Source organism: Gadus macrocephalus, chromosome 6 (genome assembly GCF_031168955.1).
Source record: "Gadus macrocephalus chromosome 6, ASM3116895v1".
NCBI lineage: Eukaryota > Metazoa > Chordata > Actinopteri > Gadiformes > Gadidae > Gadus > Gadus macrocephalus.
This window is the reverse complement of record NC_082387.1, coordinates 18920615-18945274: the sequence shown is the minus strand read 5'-3', so window position 1 is coordinate 18945274 and position 24660 is coordinate 18920615. Positions and strand designations below refer to the sequence as shown.

The 24660-nt window shown below is 42.1% G+C and overlaps 3 protein-coding genes across 5 annotated transcripts; all 3 read left to right on the top strand.

Moving 5' to 3' along the window:
* Positions 1 to 89: 89 nt before the first annotated feature.
* Positions 90 to 6967, top strand: nipsnap1 (nipsnap homolog 1 (C. elegans)). Of its 2 annotated transcripts, none has more exons than XM_060054714.1 (10): positions 90 to 418; positions 1295 to 1422; positions 1854 to 1899; positions 2053 to 2147; positions 2385 to 2455; positions 2905 to 3045; positions 3532 to 3563; positions 5766 to 5860; positions 6136 to 6219; positions 6607 to 6967. In XM_060054714.1, the coding sequence occupies exons 1-10, from the start codon at positions 321 to 323 to the stop codon at positions 6669 to 6671; spliced, it is 855 nt and encodes a 284-aa protein (XP_059910697.1). In that variant the 5' UTR covers positions 90 to 320; the 3' UTR covers positions 6672 to 6967. The 2 variants fall into 2 exon arrangements, with proteins under 2 accessions (XP_059910697.1, XP_059910698.1); XM_060054715.1 differs by having other exon boundaries at positions 175 to 394.
* A 136-nt stretch (positions 6968 to 7103) lies between these two features.
* Positions 7104 to 20737, top strand: castor1 (cytosolic arginine sensor for mTORC1 subunit 1). The gene is made up of 9 exons (XM_060054713.1): positions 7104 to 8080; positions 12598 to 12668; positions 14862 to 15055; positions 15719 to 15848; positions 16035 to 16158; positions 16737 to 16853; positions 17581 to 17663; positions 18126 to 18220; positions 19977 to 20737. The coding sequence occupies exons 1-9, from the start codon at positions 7968 to 7970 to the stop codon at positions 20046 to 20048; spliced, it is 999 nt and encodes a 332-aa protein (XP_059910696.1). The 5' UTR covers positions 7104 to 7967; the 3' UTR covers positions 20049 to 20737.
* A 919-nt stretch (positions 20738 to 21656) lies between these two features.
* Positions 21657 to 24411, top strand: LOC132459872 (uncharacterized). 2 transcript variants are annotated; one of them, XM_060054711.1, is made up of 3 exons: positions 21657 to 22624; positions 22988 to 23118; positions 23406 to 24411. In XM_060054711.1, the coding sequence occupies exons 1-3, from the start codon at positions 22582 to 22584 to the stop codon at positions 23832 to 23834; spliced, it is 603 nt and encodes a 200-aa protein (XP_059910694.1). In that variant the 5' UTR covers positions 21657 to 22581; the 3' UTR covers positions 23835 to 24411. The 2 variants fall into 2 exon arrangements, with proteins under 2 accessions (XP_059910694.1, XP_059910693.1); XM_060054710.1 differs by having other exon boundaries at positions 21679 to 22624; positions 22985 to 23118.
* The last annotated feature ends 249 nt before the right edge of the window (positions 24412 to 24660 follow it).

Below are 24660 nucleotides of genomic sequence, written 5' to 3'. Positions count from 1 at the left end.
ACGTTTTTTCTGTCTGTTGAATGTTTAATTGGAAATATCAAAAAAGCACTTCATTAATCAACGACGGAATTATCGAATAATTTGTATGACTGCTTCATTTATTAAATAAGAAAATACCATAACAACAAGAAAGGTACAAAGTAAAGGCAATCCAATGTTTTCTTTAAAAGAGAGTAGGCCTACTTCCTCCCTCTGGCTGCGCTATCCTTCTCCACCACCACCGCCCCCACACGTTTTTTTAAACTAGTTGAGTCCAGGAGACTGTCACATATTAACTAAAGAAGACTGTACCATTCCTTATCTCGTGTAAGTTTTGCAAGATGGCGACGACAAGTGCTGTCTGGCGTGAGGTCCGTGTCCTGCGGCATTGTGTGAATCTGCAGCAAACCAGAAGGCAAGTTGTATTTCCAAAGCCCAGGTAGATTTATGCGGTGTCAACACAAGGTTGGTGGTGACAGCGTTTCCTTATAATAGGCTCTGCATTTCCACACACTGCACTACTAACGGTTAGTCCTACTCACTGTGGAGCCACTGTCGACAACAGTAAACAACCTGCAAGTCCTTTTCGCAATTCCTTCTCTTCCTTCTGCAAGTTAGAGACCAGTAGTTATTACTTATACGAGGTACTTCAACTTGGTAATTATCTTCTGTCGCTTCGTCTGCAAATGCAGAGAACTGCAGTACTCCAAATGAAACGGCCTTGTATACATGATCTACCACCATGATCATAATAAAATAACGTTTGTGACAACGTAACCAACCAGCACTCATTTGCTGCACCACTGAACTTTGTCCTTCACAATTGCTGCCTATCCTTCAGTAATCTAGCGGCCGAGGGGATGGTGGTTTCAGTGTTTCATCAAGTGTTCTGTAATGGGAGAGTTCTGGCTGTTTTGAATGTCGTTTTTAATTAGCCCATTCCTGCTCTGTCACCATGAACACACTCTCTTCATTTCAAAGAGAAAAGGCTATATTTAACAAAGATTTGGTGAGAATCACAACCAGCTCTGTTCTTGTTACCGGTAGTAACAGTTCCTTCTCTTGAGGAAGTTCAAACGGTTGAACTGCTAGTCCGAGAACAACAGATGTATGTACAACATATGAATGTGAAGGGGGTTGAATGTGATACAGACTTAGAATATACAGCATTTCTTGCATATTAATCGCTGCATGCACAATGGTAAACGAAATATGTTGTTTGAATATGAAGTACACATAGCCTTCTATCTAAAGTTCCATTATTATTGCTGTGCCATTTAAAAATAATAATAAATCTCTGTGTGTGAGTGTGTAGGAGGTTTTCAGAAAGCGGTGAGAAGGGATGGTTCCGTTCTCTGTTTGTGCACAAAGTAGAAGCCAGGAAAGATGCCCACTCAAACCTGCTGTCCAAGACGGAGACCAGCAGTCTGTTTAAGATGCAGTGTAAGTTGCCCTCTTCCATTTACATGCATGGGATGGTCATATGCACATGATTGTTCCAGCTCAATGTTTAACCCAAATGAGATGCAGTTGGGTTACAACAAAACCTAACCAGTGTATGGTCTAATACATTCTTTTTTTTTTTTTTTTTAAACATTACCATAATGGAATGCAAACTTGCTCCAGGGGCTAAATGTAACATGAGAGAAAAATTGGATCGTGTTTATGTGGACATGAAACGCATGCTTTATCCCATAAACATCGGAAGGAATATTTTGAGAAACACTATCGCTGGCCTCTGCTGTTCTTTGACACATTATTTGTGTATGCATGAGATAAACATGTATTGGTCTGGACAATTATCAAGTGCACACAATGTAAGGCATTCTTCTGACATGTTTTTTTTAACTATCTGTTTTGTTTTTTACATACAGTTCACAACGTGAAACCAGAGTGCTTGGATGCTTACAACAAGCTAGAGTGAGTTTCAGTTCTCCATGGAAATATTTTATTTTCAATCTTTGTTTCACAACAGTCAGCCAAGATTGCGTTGTGATGTTGGTGTCCAACAATGAGGTTTGACGTCGTTCATGCTTTTTCAAGTTGGGATATTGACCCTTGCTCTTCCTATAGGGTCGAGGTACAGAATAAACTTCACCATGACCAGGACTATCCGTGTGAGGTGGTAGGAAGCTGGAATACGTGGTACGGAGAACAAGACCAAGCCGGTAAATGCTGGTTGAACAAAAATAACAGTATCTAAATTAATCTTGGTATGCATAGAATAGGATTCACAGGTGGGCAGAAATCAATATTAATCCACTGTTCGATAAAACAAATGGAGTTCAATCACTTTGCAAACATTGTCTTTAACACCCAGTATATTCACCATTTGACAATCAGTACACAGCTAAGTTATTTTCTTTACAATGCAACAGCATCATCTGCTGTTTGATTTATGCTAGTACATCTTTGGCGTTACCGGGGAGGCTACCCTGCGTTGACGGAATGCTTGGACAAACTAAACAATAACAAGGTACGTGATTGGTTTATTTGGACATGCAAAAAAATTACAAGGTACGCAGCGCTATTTGTCCATTTTAAGGAGCAGGGTGATGTAGAAATGCAGATGGTTCAATTTGAGAGCATTTCTGCTGGGCCGATCTTCATCATGTTCCTAGAGAATTCCTCAAGAATTTTTACAACCAATGTCAACTAAATCTTCATATCTGTGAAAATGTTACCTTCAGTGAAAATGGTAAATACATGTAAACAGTAGTCATGTACTGTGATCTTCATTAAATATACGTATAACTTAAATCTCATTAAATGATCAATATTTGGGACTGTTATCTGTTCAATTAATCTGTATGGTCTAACCACCACTTTACTTTATTTAACTTTACTTAAGAAATGCTTCCTCAAAATCAGCCCGTATTTCATCTTGCCATTTTATTATATTACTCATGTTCTCCGTTTCTTCAGGAGTACAAAGAGTTCCGTCAGGAACGGGCCAAAATGTTGATCTCAAGGCAGAATCAGCTTCTCCTCGAGTTCAGCTTCTGGAACGAACCTCTGCCCCGCCCGGGGCCCAGCATCTATGAGATGCGCAGCTACAGACTCAAGGTAACCCGAGGGAACATGCTTTGCAGACAACGGGAAATATTTGTTAGTGGTGCATTAGTCATCAGATGGATAGGCCAGGGCCCTCCCAGCACATAGCTCTACCCACATAGGTGTGTGTGTGTGTGTGTGTGTGTGTGTGTGTGTGTGTGTGTGTGTGTGTGTGTGTGTGTGTGTGTGTGTGTGTGTGTGTGTGTGTGTGTGTGTGTGTGTGTGTGTGTGTGTCCTTCTGGAGAGAGAGAGCAGAAACATGATGCAAGGGAAACCGTTTTAGTTCCTGGGTGTTGAAGTAATCGGGGGGCTAACTGTTTCACGATTTTAAAGGCACAGTTCATCCACACACGTTGGGCCTTTATCAAAACACATTGGTCTTCTATCAGGCATGTTTTCTTATAAACGTCTGCCTTTACATGGCTTTATCTGTGCCTCACTATGAGGAGAGGCCTCTCCCTGGACTTATCTGTCTTCATCTGTCTGCTTCCTCCGCAGCCCGGCACCATGATTGAATGGGGCAACCACTGGTACGTAACTTAACGTCAAACGTCATTCTAAAAAAAAAAAAAATTTGAGCTTACATTAAACTAATATCATTTACCGTCAGTGTGTATATTTGTGAGGCCAACAGACATACCAAATGCAGGAAACTTCTGTTTGTGGCCTTAACTTTGTTGACAAGCCACAATCAACATAATAACAAACTCAACAAATGCATACAATTTTTATTTTACATTAAATTTTGGTTTGGTGACACCCCCGGTGGTGATTAAAGCCCAGTATCTAAAGCCCAGTTCAGACCAAAGATTCACCTTGCAACGGCTTGCAACTCGCAACTCCTTGCGACGAGACGGGCTGCGACGTTCTAAAACTGGGCCCCGTTTCCCGATATCGATGGATCTTCGCTCGTAAGATCATTCTCTCGATGGATCTTTCGAACCATCGATAATTTCTTTGGAGCGTTTCCCGAAACTCCTCTTAACGTGAACGCGCATTCGCTGCACTCACGACGATCGTAGGATTGTACCTGTCCACTGACATGGTGCTGAACCGGGCTTTGACGCAGGGGGAGACGCAGGAATGTCGGAGGAAAATGGGGTTAAAAAGGGTTAAAATATCTCCCCATCAAGGCCAACAGAGTAGCCTACGAAAAGAATCGATTGCAATAATATGAATGCTAAAGATATTAAAACACAATTGATTAAGCCTAGGCCGACATTTATATCAGTCCTAATCCTGAGCGCACGATCGGGAGGTGGAAGTTGCGCTTTAGATGCCTTCACAAGTCCAGCGGAGGGCTCCAGTTTTCGCCGGCCAAGTCATGCGCTGTGATATGTGTGACAGCTATGTTGCACAACATTGCAGCTAAGGCTGGGGTGGCTTTGGTTGAACCGGAGGACATTGAGGACGATGACGACGAGGAAGATCGGTGTGAGGACGGCCTCCCTCATAACTATGCGGCTGGTTTTCATGCACGTCGAAGAGTGATTGAGACTTTTTTTTAACCCCCTCCACCCTCCCACATGTCACTAAACATTCCCGTCAACGTGACCAATCCCCACCATATCCCAGCCTTTTGCCTGCTCCTTTGCATTTTTTTAATATTTTTATCATTAATATTTTTATTATTTTTATTATTATTTATTTTTTTACATTATTTTAGGCTACGTTTTATGAGTAGCCTATGTCAGTCTGCACAAATCCCCCCCACTTTCTCTCACACATTTTAAGTGCCCTGCCTGCTCAAACATTTCCTGGACTGTCTCTCTCAAACTAAGAACATAATGGCCCACATTAGGCTCAGACGCATGTGATACACCATTACCAATGTGTTATAATAAAACGCATTCAATACTAGGAATGTCCGCTGGTTACGCCACTGAGGCTATAGTAGGCTAACGAGGCTCTTAGCGTCCTACGAGTACCCTGGAGCACTCGTTAGCTACGAGCGTTTTCAAGACGTTCGTTACCAAAGATGCTTTCGGGAAACGGTGTGAAAACTGTACGATGCTCGTGCGACCCACTCTGCGATCCACTTAGGCTAAAGATGCTTTCGGGAAACGGGGCCCTGGGCCGTTCACACTGGCTGCAACGCGCTGCAACGGGCTGCGACGCTAGGTGGTTTCCCTAGCAACTGTGAACGCTCTGGCAAAGCTGAGAGCCGCAACAGCATCATTTGCGTAGGTTAGGTTAGATTAGTTAGGTTTGCGATTAGTTAGGTTTGCAATTAATTGTATTTTATTTTGCTTGAGAGTAGGCTAGAGTTACTGTGTTTTGTCATTCTCCGGATATCGGATATTTCAATCTGACATTTTTATGCTGGATTGGACAGTACGGTACCGGGACGGAGTAAGGCCGTGACGCACAAGTTGTTCTGTGCTGTGATTGGCTGAAGAGAAATAGTTAAATCGCCGCGTTCTAAAACTGGACCTTGCGATTTGACATGTTCAATCTCTGGCAACTCCTTGCGACTCCTTGCGACTCCTTGCAACGACCCGTTCACACCGCCCTTGCAACGTTCTAAAACCGTCTTGTTGCAAGCCGTTGCAAGGTGAATCTTTGGTCTGAACTGGGCTTAAAGGGTGGGCCTGATTCACCTGGCGGCCAACTTCCAGGGTGATGGAACTGAATGCGGGAATCCGCATTCAGGTCCAACTATTTAACAAACAAGATGACCGGCAGGAGAATAAGGCACAATAAATGATGCTCTGGACGGTGTGCACCTAAAGGGCAAGGGCCATCAAATACAGGCAGGAGAATAACGAGGCGGTGGGAGGGTTCTTCTCCCAGATTGGAGACCTCTACGTGGTTCATCATTTGTGGGGTAAGTGGAGAGAAGCCTGACACACAGTAAATTTATATCACGAGAACGATGCAATGAACATAATAATGGCCAACTTTACTATTGGCTTTTTATTTTATTTATTTTTTAAGAAAATGATGTGTCAAAATAAGATAAAAGTTTATTGATCGGGGTGGAGATGTGTTTGTCACAGCTTAAAGCCCAGTAAAGGTCGTTTCCAATAACATTAAAAACATGTTTTTTTGTTTGTTTTTTAGCTGATAACGTTTGTTCGTAATGTCTTTGGATCTTTACAGCGTACAAAGACCTGCAGTCCCGCGAGGAGACAAGGAACGCTGCGTGGCTGAAGGAAGGCTGGGATTCCACGGTGTATTATACTGGTACGACACACACACACACACACAGACACAGACTGAAGACACCCACAGTCTGAAGACACAAACTACAGTTAAGATATGGCCAATCCCTACAATTTGAATAAGGGAACTGTTGTTCCCATCCTGCACACCAGCCCTCCCTTTAAGGTGCTCTGCAGCATTCCCCCACACCCCACACCCCTCTAGCACTCAGCCAGTGGGCTTGCATGGGACTCTGTTTTGTGACATCTCACATGAGAAACTCTGGCAGTTTCAAACACAACAATGTCTCGTCTTAATCACAAATCATTCAATGATTAATTACTTAACAATGAACAAAACACAATTACTACCTATAACATTCATATAATCGGTTCCATGCTGAATATTCTGTTCCATGTTGTTCCTTAGTGCCCCTGATCAGAAGCATGGAGTCCAGAATAATGATACCCACTCAGAGTTCGCCTCTACAGTGAGCGGCTGACTGAAACAAAATGGCTTTCGTTGGTACAGTTAGTAAAGTACAGCAATGAGAATACTGCATGTGGTGGAAGATATAATATTGTACCCTACTATTCCTCAATCAAAGTCGATAAGATGGAAAATAAAGGTACCATGTTAATAAGTTAAAAAGGGGCCTGTTCAACAAATGGTTCACATATAAATTGTAGGTTGATCATTCTTGTAGTGGTCACATCACATGTGTTTTTGCAATGTTGACTGGCAGCTAGCACCACTTTTATTTTAATTAAAAAAACCGAATTGTTCAAATAACTTCTAGGCTGTTGTCTTCGTTAATTTCTTTATTTATGAGCACATGTCGTATTCCAATATATTGCCACTTCCAGGATAAGGATAACTTTATTATCCTCAAGGGGCACGTACCCATTACACAAACAATAAAAAAAAAAATAAGTACATGGACTCGTTGGACTACGATCAACCAGAATGGACTTGGCTTTCTTCAAAGTCCTAACTATTTACAAAATTAAGAAGGTCTTCCATGGTCGTGCCTGCATATTTGCTGAGCACTTTGAAACCATCCTATTCAAGACCTCTCAAATTGTATAATATTTAATCAGGGGGACTAGTGAGTTCGAGACAGTTCAACGCTTGCCTCGTTTCAAGGCGTTCTCGTCTCACGACGGGACGCCTGGAACGGGATGCCCAAAATAAGCCTTATTGGTGAGAAAGCGGGAGGGACTTCCAGTTAAATGGGTTCAAAGCTTTTTATAGCTGTGCATGAGTTTAGCGGCGAGAAAGGAGGAGGGACTACCTCTGAAATATTGTGTAGCATATTGCTGTGTCGATTAATCTTAAAGCACCATATTTATTATCCTTTTCGTTGTTATTCGAGCTTTATTTATTTTTCTTGTGCCGGGGACATTAAATTGGCGTACACAGGTCATAGGAAATAAGAGACCTGAAATTACATTAAAGTAGACCGGGGTACCGCTACAATTCAGGATCGTCTCTCAGCCTAGTTCGGCCCCGTTACCGACGCGACCTGTAGCTTTAAGAAGGCGTGTGTTGTTTACTGGGATTGTATCTACTTTGAATAGCCAGTAGTTGAGTGCGATTGGAGTCGGATTGCGTCGGATGTTGTTCTGTTTATCCGACCCTGATGCAAAACACTCACAGTCGGAACAATAGTCTGGGTTTTTTGTCGTTCTTGTATCACTGACCGGTTTTATTCGAGCACCAGCAGTTCTCCCTGTAAAGCACCGCATGCTGCCAGTGTGGAGATCCCTCTCCTGCCCTGAGCCGACAACATGGACCTGCACATTCTGGACCACAGACTGCGGGTTACCAGCATATCCAAGGACGGCCTGGTCCATTTCACGCACCCTCTGATCAAATTAATATTTCTCCGCAACAGAACACGGTGAGTTGAATTGGTTTGCCCGAACAGTCGTTGCAGAGCCTTGTGATCTCTTACTGTAGTTTTGCACTGACATGCTAATACAGTTCATTCAAAGGATGGCTGCCATTCTAATTCATTCGTGTTTATTGCAAATGCTAGCTACATGCATTTATGTATACGTCCAGTCGTCCTATAGATACATTCCATTGAGTCAGCCATGTGTAAACGGTGTTGCTTTAAATATGGATTTATTGATGCGTTCATTTAAGCCCCAACCGTCTATTCAGATCCGATACAGTTCAATTGCCAGGCATCATAAACACAACAGCCAAGACCTATCCTTTAGTCAATCCCTGTATCGGATATCATTCGCATCCCAACCCCCTTACATTTTAATTTGAAAAATAATCCATATTCGCTATGCAGTTGTCATTGATAATCCCGTCCCGTTTGTTATCCAGGGCTCTGCCTCTGGCCAACCGCAGCAATATATGTGTTTAATGTGTGTTAATCCTCGGATATCCTCTGGATCGTTATGCAAGTGTTATCACATCATTCTGGTTGTCCTACATATGCCAGGGGGATGTTTGATGGAGAGAGGTTAAGCAGTCATCATGACCTATGTTGATGGAAGGTAGACTATCTTGGGGTGCCTGATCCATCACAACCATAAGCACGGGCAGCAGAGCCTGACTTCTCTTGAGAAGAAATGCTGTCTTTACGAATATAATTTATGCAAATCATAGTGTTGTGAGACCGTCTTTCTTGTTCCATTCCATTTCTGTATTGACCGATGTGTAGCAGTATGTAAGCCCTTCTTTTCGACCGTTTTGTAAGTACATGGACCACTTCCTACTTCACTGAATTGGCCAACATGATTACATTTAATAGGACACATCATCATTGGTTATTCGATTCAACGCCTTTTCATAAAATTGAATAGCACTCGTGTTCCTTCTGAAAGCAATGTAAAAGTAAAATGTGTTGACAATCATGCACGTTGTAAGGTAGCATCATGATGATACTGATGTATGTCAAACAGGCGTGTAGCTATCATTAATTGTTCTCCCCAGTCTATAATATCAAACCACAGCAGGCCCAAAGAACGAGTGCTCATCAGCCACCACACAAAACCAGGCCTCACTTCTGCAGAGCTGGCGGTTTCTCTGTGGATTAGTTTGGATATGTGCGTGACATCCTCTCTAGCTATTCAATGGTGCTAACTTTTGCTATAACTTTTTGCATTTGACGATGGGATAAGGGTTTAGAATATCATGTTTTGTTCAGTGTAAAAACAATGAAGACAAGAAATTTGCCGTCTCGGCAAGTCCAGACAGCTGTGGAGCCCAGTGGCAACCACACAACCATGTGATCATCTCTTTGGGTGCCAACCAGTCTGCTGGTTCACACTGGTGTGCCCCTAGTAAAAACCAGGTGTGGCGTGTAATTGTTTAGGATTAATACCAATACAATTGTCACTTTTTTAACATCTGTTTGGCTCTAGTATCTACTATTTGCTATATTCTGTGTAATACTTGTTTCTACTCCATTTCATTACATATTTGACAAATAATGTCATTGCTGGGCTTCTTTGTATGATCCATGGGATTACTCTGAGTGTAAAAATACTCCTGAAAATGTGAGTATATAATAACCTACCAATGTAGACTTATTTCCTACTCATGCCCTATTTAAACTTTAAGTTGATGTGCCTGCACACTGCAACGTACAACAACACTCTACTGTGGCCAACACAGATTCTACATGTTTGCCAAGAAAAAAAAGTTAACTCTTCAACAGCCAAGAACCACCAACAGGAGTGGGTCACACTGGCCCACTGTTGCTGTTCGGTGGGGCAATGAGCAGGTACCTATAGCCCCAGAAGGTAGGGAACCACTTGGCCTAGCTGATAGCCCTATCCAGGCCCCTATAGTCACTACATACTCTGGCTGCTCACCCAGAAAGGACACTAAATGGTGGGGAGAGAAGGCACTGACTAGAATATCAAGAAGGGGGAAGCAAAGGGTTGGAGGGTAGCTGAATCCTCATCATACGGACGGTGAATAGTGTGTGTGTGACACACACACACACACACACACACACACACACACACACACACACACACACACACACACACACACACACACACACACACACACACACACACACACACACACACACACACACACTGTGTGTGTGTGACCTCAGATGCAATCGTGCACACAGAAAACAGGACAACTTGATGGTGGAGGTTGTGTTGTGGCGACGGGGCCCGGCCCCTGTAATAACAAGCAGTGTGTTGCAGCCTGAATGTCCCCCCATTGTTTCCCACGGGGAGGAGCACTGTGTGAGGCCGTGCAGAAAGACGGCCTCCTATAGATTTAATCCTATAGAAAGGTGAACCCCCCCCCCCCCCATCTGATCCGCGGCCACAAACACATTGTACGTGTGTCTGCGATCCACACTTTGAACAACATAGCCTTGCATACTTATCGCATTTCCTCAGCTGCAGCAACAGTTGCAGAAATCTTTTTGTAGCTGATTTTGTAGCCTTGTGGTCTTCATAATCTCCCGCATCAGTTCCTGTACCCCCTGCTGCTGTTCCTCAGACTCCTGTTGGACTTGGAAGAGCTCCAGCTGTGTCTGTGCTGTGGAGGGATGAATTGAGTTCTAGTCAAATCAAGTGTTTCTAGTTTTTCAACATATGATCTCTGCATGCTTGTGGGGTTGTAAGAGAATGTGTTTTGTCTGATCTGTAATTGTAGCTGTCTAGCTGTGCCATGCATCATCATCATCATCCTCATGACAATAAAAATCACCACGTGTGGTATTTTTATTGGGACTATAGATGTGTATGTGATGTCTCGCATGTTTGGGAGTTGCCCTGGAAGGTTTCCTAGTGAAGGGCCATCAGGAAGTGTGAGGGCCAGCTGCTGTGCTAGCACACGGTGGAGTTAGATTGTGTGTGTTTTCATTGTATTTTGTGTGGAGATTAGTTTCTGCTGACTCAGGGGTTGGACAGAACTCGGCTGTAATAGTTCCAGAGGAGTGATAAGCGTGGGATAAAGGGTTTCTAAATGCAGAAACCAATTCGGGCCCACTGGAGTGTCTATCACTTTATAATGACTTTATGTAATTGGCCATTAGTTTTGAAGATCAGAGAAATAACCAACATCTACAATAAATGGTAAATGGCTACTTCCATGTTTTGGGATGTAGTTATCACGCAAGACTTGACAGATGATCAGTTATAAATTCCCATGCATCCCACATTTGCTAAAGCACTGAACTAATTATTGTAAGTCGCTTTGGATAAAAGCATCTGCTAAATGGCCTAAATGTAAATGTAACACGTCAGTATTGAGCAATACCAACTGGTTGGTTGTTAAAGTAGCTTTGTAAAAATGGTGTGCCTTTTTTAATATGTCATTAATGTGCAACAACCATATCAATGTTATTTCATGCAAGAGCCAGTATACCACATAATCATGCTCTGTTGAGTGAATCACTAAAAACACAAACTCTAAACCCAGTGAAACCACTGCCCTTCAATGTGCCCTGGCTTGCAGTCTTTAAAGCACTGAGAGAGGTTAAGAGGTTGCGGGCTCAGCCCCATTACATTTATTCTTCAGATAAACTGTATCTGAACTCACCTGAACGTGACAATGATTTCAGTGATGTACCGGTAATTTCCTTTTCATCTTCTATGTGTTTGGGCATGAGAACTCAAGAAATTCAGCTTGACAGATATGTTGTTTAATGTTTTTATTAATGCAATGTTTCTTTTTTTTTATTTTATATTTGTATAATTCTGTAAGTTAATTCTTGTGACACTGACCAAGTGTTTCTGCAGTGTGGGGATGCTGTTATTCCCCAGGCCCCAGCCGTTCTCCAGGGCCTGTTCTGTCTGGTTCTGACCACCCGCCGTGGGTGTCCCTCACAAAGGGCTCATTGAAAAGAGCTGGCCAGTGTCCAGAATTGACAGAACTCTGGATTTATGCCTGATGTGATGCAACTCGCTATCTAACCCCAGCTTAAATCACTTTGTTTCAATGAGTTACGGTGTAGACAAGAGTATTAAGTGTGCCATGTAGTATTTGCGATCTACACCGTTATCGAAATATTTTTCAAGTTGTGTACCGGGTCAAACTTGTATTCAGAATTTACTCACGCAGAACTAAATTCATGAGTTTCAAGGTAGGTACACACGCACACATAAAGTACAACATGCCCTTTGCATGACCTTCGATGCTGTGTCAAAAGATAAAGACTCGCACAGTTCTTTAATCCCAGCTCGAGTGGAGGAAACCTGAAACTGGCCATTAATAAGCTTAGGTCACTACCCAGATTCAACCAAACGCTGACTGCTGAACTAAAACGTTGCTCCAGGAGACATGATCCGACACGCACTATTGTGACCATTGTCTGATCTAACGTCACCGTCGCCATAGGGATTAGCTTGGGTTTCATGACTATCCGGATTTCATAATGTTGATGATCTCTCCTCCCCTCCCCCCCCCCCCCCCCCACAAACTCAGATGCAAGTTCTTCAGTTTGACCGAGACCCCGGAGAACTACACGGTGGTCCTGGATGAGGAGGGCTTTAAAGGTAACACGCTCCCACGCACATACGCTTATTCTCTGTCTTTCTCACTCTCTCTGCTGGCCTTTGTGAAAATATTACAAGTCGGCCGCAAGGCTTTTAACTTCCTTCCTTCCTTTATTCTTCCTTTCTTCTGCCTTTTGTTATGAGAGCATTCAGAAACCAGAATGTATGTTAAAACCGCTGTAGGTCCAACTCTGCCCTGAAAAGCTTGGTTTCTGAACCATACGTTTTGCTTAATCCTTGTACATGGGAGGTAAATGGTAGAAAAGAGATCATGGAAGCATGATGAACTACTAGTTCTGAACCTGGATTAGAGAGAGAAACTGGTTTTCCTGCTCTACGACCATCACACCAGCATTGTAGCTGACGTAAACAAACAAAAAAAGGTGCAATATCACCGGTTTAAGATTGATGATCTGGACGTTTGCACTGACCTATCAAAGTATATAAGGCCTAATTAACACAATTAAGCCTCAATTTATCGTTGGTTAACAACGAAAATCTGTATACAAAAAATAAAGACATACAATAATAAAAAAATAACAGGAAGGGCATATACATACAGCAGTAAAAAAAAACATTAATAAAAAGAAGTGGAGTGTATATTTATTTATATTGGTAAAGTATATAGTTAGTCTTTCCAACATTTAGAGCAAGACGGAAGCCATTTTGCCATTCAGCCACATTTTCCATTTGCCCATTACATTTAAATTGCTTTCTATTGCATTTTTCCCATTGGTGTATAGCATAGGGTCATCTGCATGCATCACAGTTTTGGCATGATTGCAAACGGTAAATCATTGATGTATATACACCAAAGCAATGGGCCTAGTACCAAGCCTTAAAGTAATCATGCAATTTCTACATGAATCTGCAGGAATGCTCTACAGTCTGTATGGGAGCATTATGCTTTATCTCCTTCTGCTTTTGTTGTGGCTGAAGTTAATTATTTGTCTGTGTATATTATCTGGCAACATGGCTGTTAAGAGGTTACACTATTTAGACGACAATGTATCTATATCAAGCATGCACTGTAAAATGCTTTTCTCCAAAGTAATATATTTAGGTTCACTTAGTATGTAATTGATCTGTCTATCTCTATCTCACTCTCACTTGAAAGCTTTAAAGTGATGCATTGCCTCCGGACTCGGTCTCTCTTCGTTCTCCATTCTAGTGTATTTTCAGAGGAGCCAGGGTGTTCCACGAGGTGGCTCTAACAAATAGGATGATAGGAATAGGAAGCAGAACAGGAATTGAATAAATATACTTTGAATGTGAGCAATTGAATGAAATAGTACTTTCTTTCTGAAAAAGATATACAAATATGATGATGTTGATTGGAAAAGACAAGAAGATTGTTTGAATATAAAGGTTATTAAAGGGCTTAATACTGCAATCAGCAGTTTTTGTTTGCCTCACTTTGTTTTGATTAAATTGTGTTTTGATTGAGTCCCATGGTTCTCATTTTGGTTGTAATGTGTTTTTATTGAGTCCCATGGTTCTCATTGGTATGATATTGTGTTTTAAATTAGTCACCTGGTTCTCATGCAGTCTCAGGATTCTCCAGAAGAGCAATACAGGAGAACCTTGGGACTCAATCAGAACATAATTTGATGCAAAATAAGTGGGTTGTTTCTCCAAGTACTAAATGTTATGGCCGCAAGTTTGTGCGTGTGTGTGTGTGTGTGTGTGTGTGTGTGTGTGTGTGTGTGTGTGTGTGTGTGTGTGTGTGTGTGTGTGTGTGTGTGTGTGTGTGTGTGTGTGTGTGTGTGTGTGTGTGTGTGTGTGTGTGTGTCCAGTTCTGTCAGGTAGTCCACATCCTACTGCCTAACCTGTGAAGGGATGGAAAGCAAAGCTGTGTGGGTCTCTCTGGTTAACTTTGGACCCTTATGGATCCATATATCCGCAGGATGAATTTACACATTTAACCAGTGTGTTTTCAAAGCATTGAGCTATGAAGTTACGCTATATATAGCAGGGTCATGTTGGCGATATAGCAGGAAGAGACGGCTGGGTGAGAACAGAATACCCTGAGGATATTTTCATTCAATGCAAACCCCATTCTTTTGTGATGTTGTGCTAATATGTATATATTTTATTTCATTTTTGATATAACTGTTTCAATCACAAGTGTCGTTTCCAGGATGTTCATATATTATGCACTTTAATCTCTGCCCTTTAACCTTCAACCCCCAGAGCTCAAGCCTTCAGAGCACTTGCAGGTTGAGGGCTCTGTCTGGCTGCCACTCAACGTGGTCTCCAGCGGCAACGTCTCCAGCAGCTCTCAGGCAGTTGGCGTGACCAAGATTGCCAAGTCAGTCATCGCCCCATTGGCTGAGCAGCATGTGTCTGTCTTCATGCTCTCCACCTATCAGACAGACTTCATATTAGTGAGTCTGTGTGTATGTGTGAAACGATGTTAACAATAAAGGAAATAGGTAAATGTTAATCAACAATCACAGTGAACCAAAGTAATAGATAATAGTAATAGATCACAATTTGCAAGAAGAAGAACATGTTAGGCCTGCGGTATATGCATGGAACTTTATACAACGATATACGTAAAAAAAAATAATAATACCTGTGTATCATATTACGATATATTATCAGAATCTCCATAACTTCACAATGGACTTTTCTATGTCCTCACAGCTGTGCTTCTCCTGCTTACCATTTTGAGCTATAAGGGCAATCCCCTCACTTTTAAGACTTGAAAGTTAATTTATTTTTCACTAGCAAATGTGTTCAGTAGATGGAAACAAATGGCAAGTTAGTTGACAAGTAGCCAATGAGGCAATGTGCCTCTTTGGACACATTGCCTCTTATTTTTACATACTCGAAGACTGTAAAATATGTGAGGGTTATAGCCTCTCCAACAAACTTAAAGCAACCTGTAAAGATACAAAAGTGTAAAGAATACTCCACAAACTGTAAAGACCCATTCCCCTCGCATGCTTCCTGTAAGTATCCGAGGGGGATGTGTTCTCCGGCCTTCCCTGCCCAGTACATTGGGGTATCCTGTGTTGTTCTCAGCTCTCTGCTGGTTCCCCCAGGTGAAAGAGCAGGACCTAGCGGTGGTGGTGTCTACACTGGGGGAGGAGTTCAGTATCTTCAGAGAGGTGGAGGGAGAATCGGTCCCCGTGCAGGACGTCCACAACGGCCTTCACAAAAACGGCAAAGAAGGTACAGATCTAGTCCTACAGACGAACGCACTGTGCTTTTGTGATGATTTTCCACTTTCCCTTAAGAAATATCAACTGGTAACAAAAGTTCCAGAAATGGCGTGCCACAAAAATAGCCTCAAAATAACTTGCATGTTAAGAGTGGGCCAGGTTTACCTTTGTTTACTTTCTTCTTAATGTCTCTCAGCCATCCAGCCTACAGTCCACCCAGTTCTCATTCCTCAGAACCACTTCTGTGTCATGTCTCTGGACCCTGACACGCTTCCCTCCATCGCCACCACCCTCATCGACGTCCTGTTCTACTCCAACAGGTCAGTCTACTGCTTCTAGTTTAGATAGTAATACCAGCCTACACCACTGGGTGGCAGCAAATGTGAAAAGGGATTCCAAATTACTTCTTGACTAACTGCAGAATGAATATTCCGGCCTTTGAGGGGTGGGATTTTTTTTTTTGCTTAAAAATATATAACTTTCTTTAAAAAAAAAAAAATCTTCATCGGCTTGAGCAGCTGCCTACACTACACATACTTTGTTAACCAAAATAAAGCATAATAAACAATACTTTTTTGGAGTTTTTTTCCCTTTCCATTTTCTGGGTTTAGGATTAGGGGTTATCATCAAATGGAAAACTTTGAAGCCTTTTGTGACAGGGATAAAGCCCTAATAACGTATTTTGGACATAACTTGATATATTACACACAAATTCCGTGGTTTCTTAGTGTTGTTCCTTTTATAACCTTTGATACATTTTTGAATCACACATCAGTGTCAGAGTTACAGATTATTTCTGGACTGCAACGGTGACGGGATCATACGAGTATCAGTTGACTAAATATGTGAGGACGTCAGAATAATGTCCGCTCCTCTACCCCTTGCTCTACTGGTGTAGTCCTAAGGAAGGCACCTCATCTACGGCTGGTGCCGAACTGGACTGCATCAAATTCTTCTCCTTCTCGCTCATTGACGGCTACATCTCACTGGTGATGGACACCGAGGCTCAGAGGCAGTGAGTCCATTGTCTCATCTCTCTCCCCCGACCCTTCTCAGCGGTCCACCCTGACTGTGGCTCTGATTCAGATTCAAAGTGTATTATTTGCATGGTTAGCGTACATTTACATCGCCGAAGCACAAAGCGTAAAATAGGATACAACATAAGACACAATTTATAGTCTGAATTCTCCCTCTTTCTCTATCTCACTCACTTACTTGCTCACCCACGCTCTTACTCTCACTCACGCAGTATCTACCTTTCGGCGACAACGGACAGGACTAGAGTGATCAGTGGTATTCTCTACAGACACTAGCTGCCTTTCCATCCCCCTGATTTTATGCAAATTTTGAAGTATCGAATCAGTAAACGGTGATGGAAACACCACCTAAATACGTCCATGGAACAGATGGCCAATGTGAATGATAGATGCGTGTGGACAGCTGAAGAGGTACAACTTTACCTTGCTCTCATCGAAGAAAAAAACATTACAGCTAGATGGAAAACAAAGCAATTCCACTATATATCAGGACCTAAGAGAGGATGTTATCAAAAGGATAAGACAAGCCCTGGAATGTCTGTAGTTCTCCGCTCCAACCACTTGATGGAAACGCACCTCATTCAAATTTATTTTTTGCGAACTTTCTAAAGATTCGCTTCACCTTTTTAGATGGAAACGTGACTACTCTCTCTACATATTGGCTTGATACTACAACAAAGATGAAGGCTGAAATGTGGGTTTCAGGTTCCCTGCTGACCTGCTCTTCACCAGCTCCTCGGGAGAACTCTGGAGGATGGTTCGTATCGGAGGTCAACCTCTGGGCTTCGGTAAGATCCCGCTCAGACCCGGTTCAGACTCTTGTAGACCCCGCTCAGACCCCGTTCAGACCCCGTTCACACCCCGCTCAGACCCTTTCAGACCCTGCTCAGACCCCACATTGCTCCTTTTTTTACTTTTACTGTCCTGAAGGGCACCAAACAACAAACAAACACGAAATATTATTATCGTTACTGTTATTGTAAACATTAGTAATATAATTATTTTATAATTATATCAATTAATTAATTAATTATTTATTATTTTAATATTTATATCATAATAATAATACTAATTCATTTGAATGACTATTATTATAAATATTATAATTAATATAATGATCATGGTCGTGGTTGTTATTATATTATTATTATTGATTGTAATTGTTGATGCACTGTTGCTTAACAAGTAATGTAGTAGTGCTCTAATTGGATTGGTTCTTCCTCTCTCATTGGTTGATTGGCGGGCTCCAGACGAGTGTGGTATCGTGGCCCAGATCTCTCAGCCACTGGCAGACAGCGATATCTCTGCCTACTACATTAGCACCTTCAGCTTTGATCATGCATTGGTAAGTAGTAGCAGCCTAACTGCTGTCTATCAGTGCATTGTATTCACTGTCCTTAAAGCATGACATTTCTAGCGGGATAGTGGGAAAACACACAACCTTTTTATGGTTGTGTGTTTCGTGACTTTTCCCGCAGTGGACGGTATTTTTTTTGGACGTAGTCCATGTGTGAAATACACACACGGAGACATATACTGCGGCAGGGTTCTCTGCTACAACCGAATGAGACACAGGCAGTAATGGTAGAACTGAAGAACAAATGCATCGAAGAAAAGTTCCAAGGGCACACTTTGAGACACATAGGTCATACACTGTCTAACACGGCTACGTGTTAGACAGTCTTTGAATGACTTCATATATATCATAGTCTGTGAGATAACAGTTTCTTGAAAATAAACGGCAATCTGCCCCTGTATGGAAAAAGCCACTCTATGGATATCCAAATCCACCTCATGTTAGGGAAATCCAACGGGACCTTATCTTCATGACACAACATTCCCAGTGAGACGCTTTACATGCCGAGACCGTGTGTCTTTTTATGAATGAATACACAGAAGTGGGTGGTTGGCTCTGTTTCCACAAAAGGGAGTTGTTGTTACTAGGAAAAACTTAGCAGTACTCATGCTTGGTTTGCAATACGGTTATGCAAGGACAAAATTATTATAATTATGGACTGGAAAGTCAAACCAGGAATGATGCATTCCTATTATTGTGTGTGTGTGTGTGTGTGTGTGTGTGTGTGTGTGTGTGTGTGTGTGTGTGTGTGTGTGTGTGTGTGTGTGTGTGTGTGTGTGTGTGTGTGTGTGTGTGTGTGTGTGTGTGTGTGTGTGTGTGTGTGTGTGTGTGTGTGTAAAAAAAAAAAAACTGTTTCGTCAAGTATTTATAATTGAGTGTGCAACCCTTTTTTATTTATATTATTTATTCTCCCATCATATCATGTAAACGAGTAAGGTTAGACAATAAAATAAGCCGAAATAATCTTCTAAAGTAAGCATTATTGATTGTATTGTCAAGGGCAGTTATTCAATGTGTTACTGAGTCATTGAACTACGTTGAATGTGGAACTCCGCCTAATGGGTCTGAAAGACGACATTGGAGCTTCCGAAGACGATGATGTACGGAAGTGCTCCAGCCGACCACAGTCCGCCCCCAGGGAGAGTGGTCCCCCTGACCACACGTAACCAACCCAAACACAGACCTCTCATCGAAGGGAACCCTTTAGTTTATGTATTTGCTAGTTGCCGTGACATTCTGGGGAACAACCGGAATGAGTTTTCGTGGGATGACATCACGGGATTCCGTCCCGCCGTAGAAGTGAACGGGGATGAGCATTATACCAGATATTTGTCAGAACAGACGGATGAGGCAGAGTGGCTACATTGCATCACCTCAGTCATGCGTCTGTGGAATCTCATCGTCAACAGTGGCTTGCCGCTCTGCAAGAGAAGTGATGCACACTACTTGGTTTCAGGCTTCTGTTCCGGTAGCTATCGCCTTTTTTAAGATGGCACAACGCAGTTCATCAATATCCATCCCATCATTAAAAGTTGATCTGTAATCAGCTGAATTGCAACGTTTCTTAATTTATTTCATTCCCCAAGATCCAACTAGCACACGTACTCTTTTATTTTAGGCTTAAAAAAAAACGTGTGGGCGGGGGGGGGGGTGCCAGTCTGTGTTCACAAAAACATCTGCAGTGAGTCCTCACAAAATAACAAAGAACAAAGCTTGAACCAGGTTCTTCTTGTTCCGCCTCCAGGTGCCTGAGGAGGACATCGGGAGAGTGACAGAAATGCTCCGTCATCAGAGGAAGGAACCGGCCGCCAGCTGAGTGTGTGTGTGTGTGTGTGTGTGTGTGTGTGTGTGTGTGTGTGTGTGTGTGTGTGTGTGTGTGTGTGTGTGTGTGTGTGTGTGTGTGTGTGTGTGTGTGTGTGTGTGTGTGTGTGTGTGTGTGTGTGTGTGTGTGTCACAGCTGGTTGCACCGTGGAGTAGCCCTGTTTCAAAGCACACACAGGTCCAATCCAACCTGAGTTACCAGAGGGAGAATAAGTGTGAACTAACGTGCACTAATGTAGACTGTTGACCCTGTAGTGCGTCTATGATCTGAGGCTAAACTTGTATCTTCATGTTGTGTTGAACACTCCACACCTTTGCTAACACACAACTGAATCTTCCAGATTTTATACGTTTTAAGACTGTGTCACAGTCTTTATGTTTAAACTTAGTTATTAGTGCTATCAGGCATTCATTTTTTAAGTTTGACGGTAGGTCATTAATTAATGCTGAAGAAATATGCATTTAAAAGGTAATTTCTTAACATTTTCAGGGTTATTCCAAGGTCCACCACACTGTCTTAGTTTTGGTTTTGTTATTTGCACATTTAAATCCTAGTTCTTGGTAGCTAGATAGTTTTGTTTTTGTGTTAAAATAACATTTTGTACAATCTGAAGCAGAACACAAGTATTCCGTTAGCATTTTCTATTTTGTCCTGCTTCACTCAATAAAGAAGTATTGCGACAATGGCGTTATCATTGGGTGTGTATTTCTTCGGTCCTGTCACACTATGCGGTTGCATGCTGACCGCACGCTGCAACAACTTTCCATAAAGAGATTTCTGAGTAAACCTGCAAATAGTTTGTTGATACACTCATGACATTCCTGAGTTAAAAAAAAAACTTAATCACGCTGTATAGAGGCTATAACTGCCGGATGTCAACTCATCCAGTTTTGACCAGACTGAAAATACATTACAAATGTTCATAATGACATCGCCAAACTCCGCCAATCACTCACCCTGGCTGATGCAGAGAAGCTCGTCCATGCCTTTGTCTCCTCCAGGTTGGACTACTGCAATGCACTCCTCATTGGGATCCCTGGCAAGAGCATCCAGAGGCTCCAATACATTCAAAACAGTGCTGCCAGGGTCCTGATGAGGGTGCGCAAGCATGACCACATCACCCCCATCCTGAAATCACTGCACTGGCTCCCTGTCCCACTCAGAATTGAGTACAAGGTCTCCCTCCTCACCCACCAGTGCCTTCACGGACTTGCCCCCCTCTACCTTCAGGAACTCCTCACCCCCCCGACAAACTCACGTACACTCCGTTCAGGATCCACTCACACCCTCCAAACCCGACATACGAAGCTGTGCACCATGGGTGATCGGGCCTTTTCTGCTGCTGCCCCTAGACTATGGAACGCCCTCCCTGACCACCTGAGGGCTCCACAGACTACAGCTCTTTTTAAACGGAACCTCAAAACCCATCTCTTTAAAAGAGCATTTAGCTAAACTTTCTTTGAGGTTCCCCTTTTAATAGTTTTTTTTGTTATTTATTTATTTATTTTCTCTGAAGCACTTTGAGATTCTTGAATATAAAGTGCATTATAAATAAAATGTATTATTATTATTATTATATCATGAACAATTTAATACTACAGACAAAATTTTAGACGATGTCTCAGTGTAAAACATGTTATCATTACTGTTTGCTCTCAAGGGAGATGCAACAAAAGGCCAGATAGCCCTAAAATTGGGCCCGCTTCACTAAGCAGGTATCTTGGTTCCATCTTGGTTCTAAACCCTACCAAGGCGGAGGAAATGAATGCAGAATTCTGCATTCCAATGAAAGTGAATGCTCTTTCCCTGCTGGTTTTATAATTGTTGTGATTACTGACCTCTAGCCAAGACTGATATGTGATTATTTTGTATTATGTGTTTAACTACTGTTGACTCGTGCCACAACTCATTGGGAATTCAAAAAAATAATGGTAGTGTTTACCTTTGACCTTACAGGAATTCTGATATTATTTTCAGAGCTTGAAATGAAGAAGTGGATCTAAAATGTGTTACTACTGTTTTCCTCATTATAATGGTGGTTACTTCGGATTTTTGCTGAATCCGCTTTCGTGTTAAGAAGTTGAGCATTCCGGAGGCGATGATGAAATGCCTCCTTGACAGGGGTTGAGATTGCGCTACATGATTTCATCATCTTCTATCTGTTTGTTATCATTACATTATGAATTGCAAATTCCTATTGAAATAAAGTTGACATTTACATTTGTAGAGATACCTCCAGTAATAGTAGCAACTCCTGGCCCTTGAATCAGTCGGCTCTCTGACCCCACCTCAGTTAACACTACAGGTTGACACATATACCACGCGTCATCAGACGGAATTGTCTATGCATAAAATTTCACACATTTTGGTCATCCCCGGTTTGTGCGTGTGATGTGGTTAATAAGAGGGAGGAGATTATCTGGTCTATGGGTGTATATATATCCCTGACCAAACGGTTATTGGACTTGAAATACTGCTGGGTTCACTTGGATTGTTCTAAACCAGACAAGAAGAGGGGAAGCTCGACATGGACCATCAACTCAGAATCCAACACAATCCAATCCATTATGGTAAATGGTTTAATCTCTACAATATGAATCTTCATCTGAATCTATGTGGTCTAAGGCAGTGTGTCTGAAACTATGGGTTGAAACTATGTGGCTACACACAGGGAAACAGCACACCAGAATTGGGAATCCTTTAATTTTTAACAAAAAGAGAAGCAATTCTGTTTGTGTGTGTGTGTGTGTGTGTGTGTGTGTGTGTGTGTGTGTGTGTGTGTGTGTGTGTGTGTGTGTGTGTGTGTGTGTGTGTGTGTGTGTGTGTGTGTGTGTGTGTGTGTGTGTGTGTGCGCCTGCGTGTGTGCATGAGCGTAAGACGTGTGTATATCAGAGGTGCTTATCTCTGGCCTCTGCTTCCCTCCTGTGCAGCAGTACTGTTTCTCCTGGCGGTCCAGTGGGGGCGTGTCCTCCCGATGCCCATTCTGAACCAGAGTGTGTGTAACAGCGCTTTACCTCTGACAGAGATCCTCCAGCACGAAGCCAGTCAGTTGCTGGACAACTATGTAAGTAGAAGAAACCACACACACACACACACACACACACACACACACACACACACACACACACACACACACACACACACACACACACACACAGGGGAAAGGGGAAAGGGGAAAGGGGATCTCTTACAACCCCTCTTTCAAGAGGGCTATAGAAATGCTAAAAGTAATATAAATATCATCCTATACCATGATGCTGTCAAGACTTATTAAAACAGTTAGCTAGTTCTTGTATAGATCTCAACCTCCACCACCACGGTTACACTAACAACATGTGTTTGGCCTTACAGGTGCTCATCCATCAGTTTCAGGCTGATTCCATCCCAGAAGACGTTCCTGATGCCAAGGTGAATGGTAACAGCCCCGCTGAGAAACTGTACAGCATCGCTGTGCAGGAAATGCGGTTCTACCAGCACCTCATGGTCGTAAAGAACTACACCACGGACTTCTGGGCCAACCCAGACCCCAGCCTACAGGACGCCTTCGAAACGGCAATAAAACGATTGTCAAAACATTACCAGATGATAGGGGAGCTTCTGAATGCAGTTGACCCCAACTTTAATTCTCCAACCATGCCGGCCTCCCCGGCCCCCAGCATCGAGGGCGGCTATGCCAATAAACATTATGGCTGGGGGGTTTTATCAAACCTAAAGGTCCTGTTAAACAATGTGGAGCAAGAGCTCAAAAGTGTTTGTGGGGAAGAGTTACAAAACCTATAATCTGTCTAACCTTTATTATGTCTTATATATTTATATATTTATTTAATGTTTTTATATTGATTGATATTTATTTGTTTAATGGTGATTCCAAACCCTTTTTCCTCACAGCCTAAAGTAGCCATTTCCCATGTTAAATGTATGTTTATTTATTGTACTTATTTATAAATTCTGGTTTAGTGCCTGTTCTATTCATGCCTGTTTGGAACATGCAACAATTTGTAAACATATTTGTATTTATTTATAGATGTATTTATTAACTGTTTTCTTAGAGAAAGACAAGTGAAAGAATTTTAAACTATGATTTTTTTCTAGATATTTGTATTTAAATATTTATTTAATATGACTGCCTAACATGGCACCTATTGGGATTACGTAAGAGCCACTGTATACACACACTGTTTATAAGCCTAGGTGCTGTTTATGTAAAGAGTAAAGATTTTATTTTTTATTAAACTGTATTTTCATACTATGACTATGACTAAGTAGTGTTGATTCAAAAACATTGAATACATTTGATATGAACAATGTTTTTATCTCACCCACAAAGACAGGAATAAACCTATTTATTTAAGAGTTACTATGTTGTACCACATTGAATTCACTACTATTATGTGGCTTCAACTGTATACATTTATTCAGTTTGCTACATTTGACCACACTAAATGTACCTGTGAGTGTGGATGATGGCTGGTTTAAGCAGCATCACCTTGCCCGAGTCAGACAGATTGGACTCTGGGTGAGGCTGCACACGTGTGGTGCATTGGGCGATCAATGCACACAGAATAACCATAACCAGCCATCACCGCACACACTCAAGGAGAGCTCT

Excerpts from the sequence above, each read along its gene's own strand:
- nipsnap1 (XM_060054714.1), top strand. The coding sequence starts at position 321 with ATGGCGACGACAAGTGCTGTCTGGCGTGAGGTCCGTGTCCTGCGGCAT. Across the intron at positions 1,900-2,052 it reads GATGCTTACAACAAGCTAGA|GGTCGAGGTACAGAATAAAC; the intron begins GTGAGTTTCAGT and ends CTCTTCCTATAG. Across the intron at positions 2,456-2,904 it reads ACAAACTAAACAATAACAAG|GAGTACAAAGAGTTCCGTCA; the intron begins GTACGTGATTGG and ends CCGTTTCTTCAG.
- castor1 (XM_060054713.1), top strand. The coding sequence starts at position 7,968 with ATGGACCTGCACATTCTGGACCACAGACTGCGGGTTACCAGCATATCC. Across the intron at positions 15,849-16,034 it reads TCACAAAAACGGCAAAGAAG|CCATCCAGCCTACAGTCCAC; the intron begins GTACAGATCTAG and ends AATGTCTCTCAG. Across the intron at positions 18,221-19,976 it reads TCAGCTTTGATCATGCATTG|GTGCCTGAGGAGGACATCGG; the intron begins GTAAGTAGTAGC and ends TTCCGCCTCCAG.
- LOC132459872 (XM_060054710.1), top strand. The coding sequence starts at position 22,582 with ATGGACCATCAACTCAGAATCCAACACAATCCAATCCATTATG. Across the intron at positions 22,625-22,984 it reads ACACAATCCAATCCATTATG|CAGTACTGTTTCTCCTGGCG; the intron begins GTAAATGGTTTA and ends CCTCCTGTGCAG. Across the intron at positions 23,119-23,405 it reads GTCAGTTGCTGGACAACTAT|GTGCTCATCCATCAGTTTCA; the intron begins GTAAGTAGAAGA and ends TTGGCCTTACAG.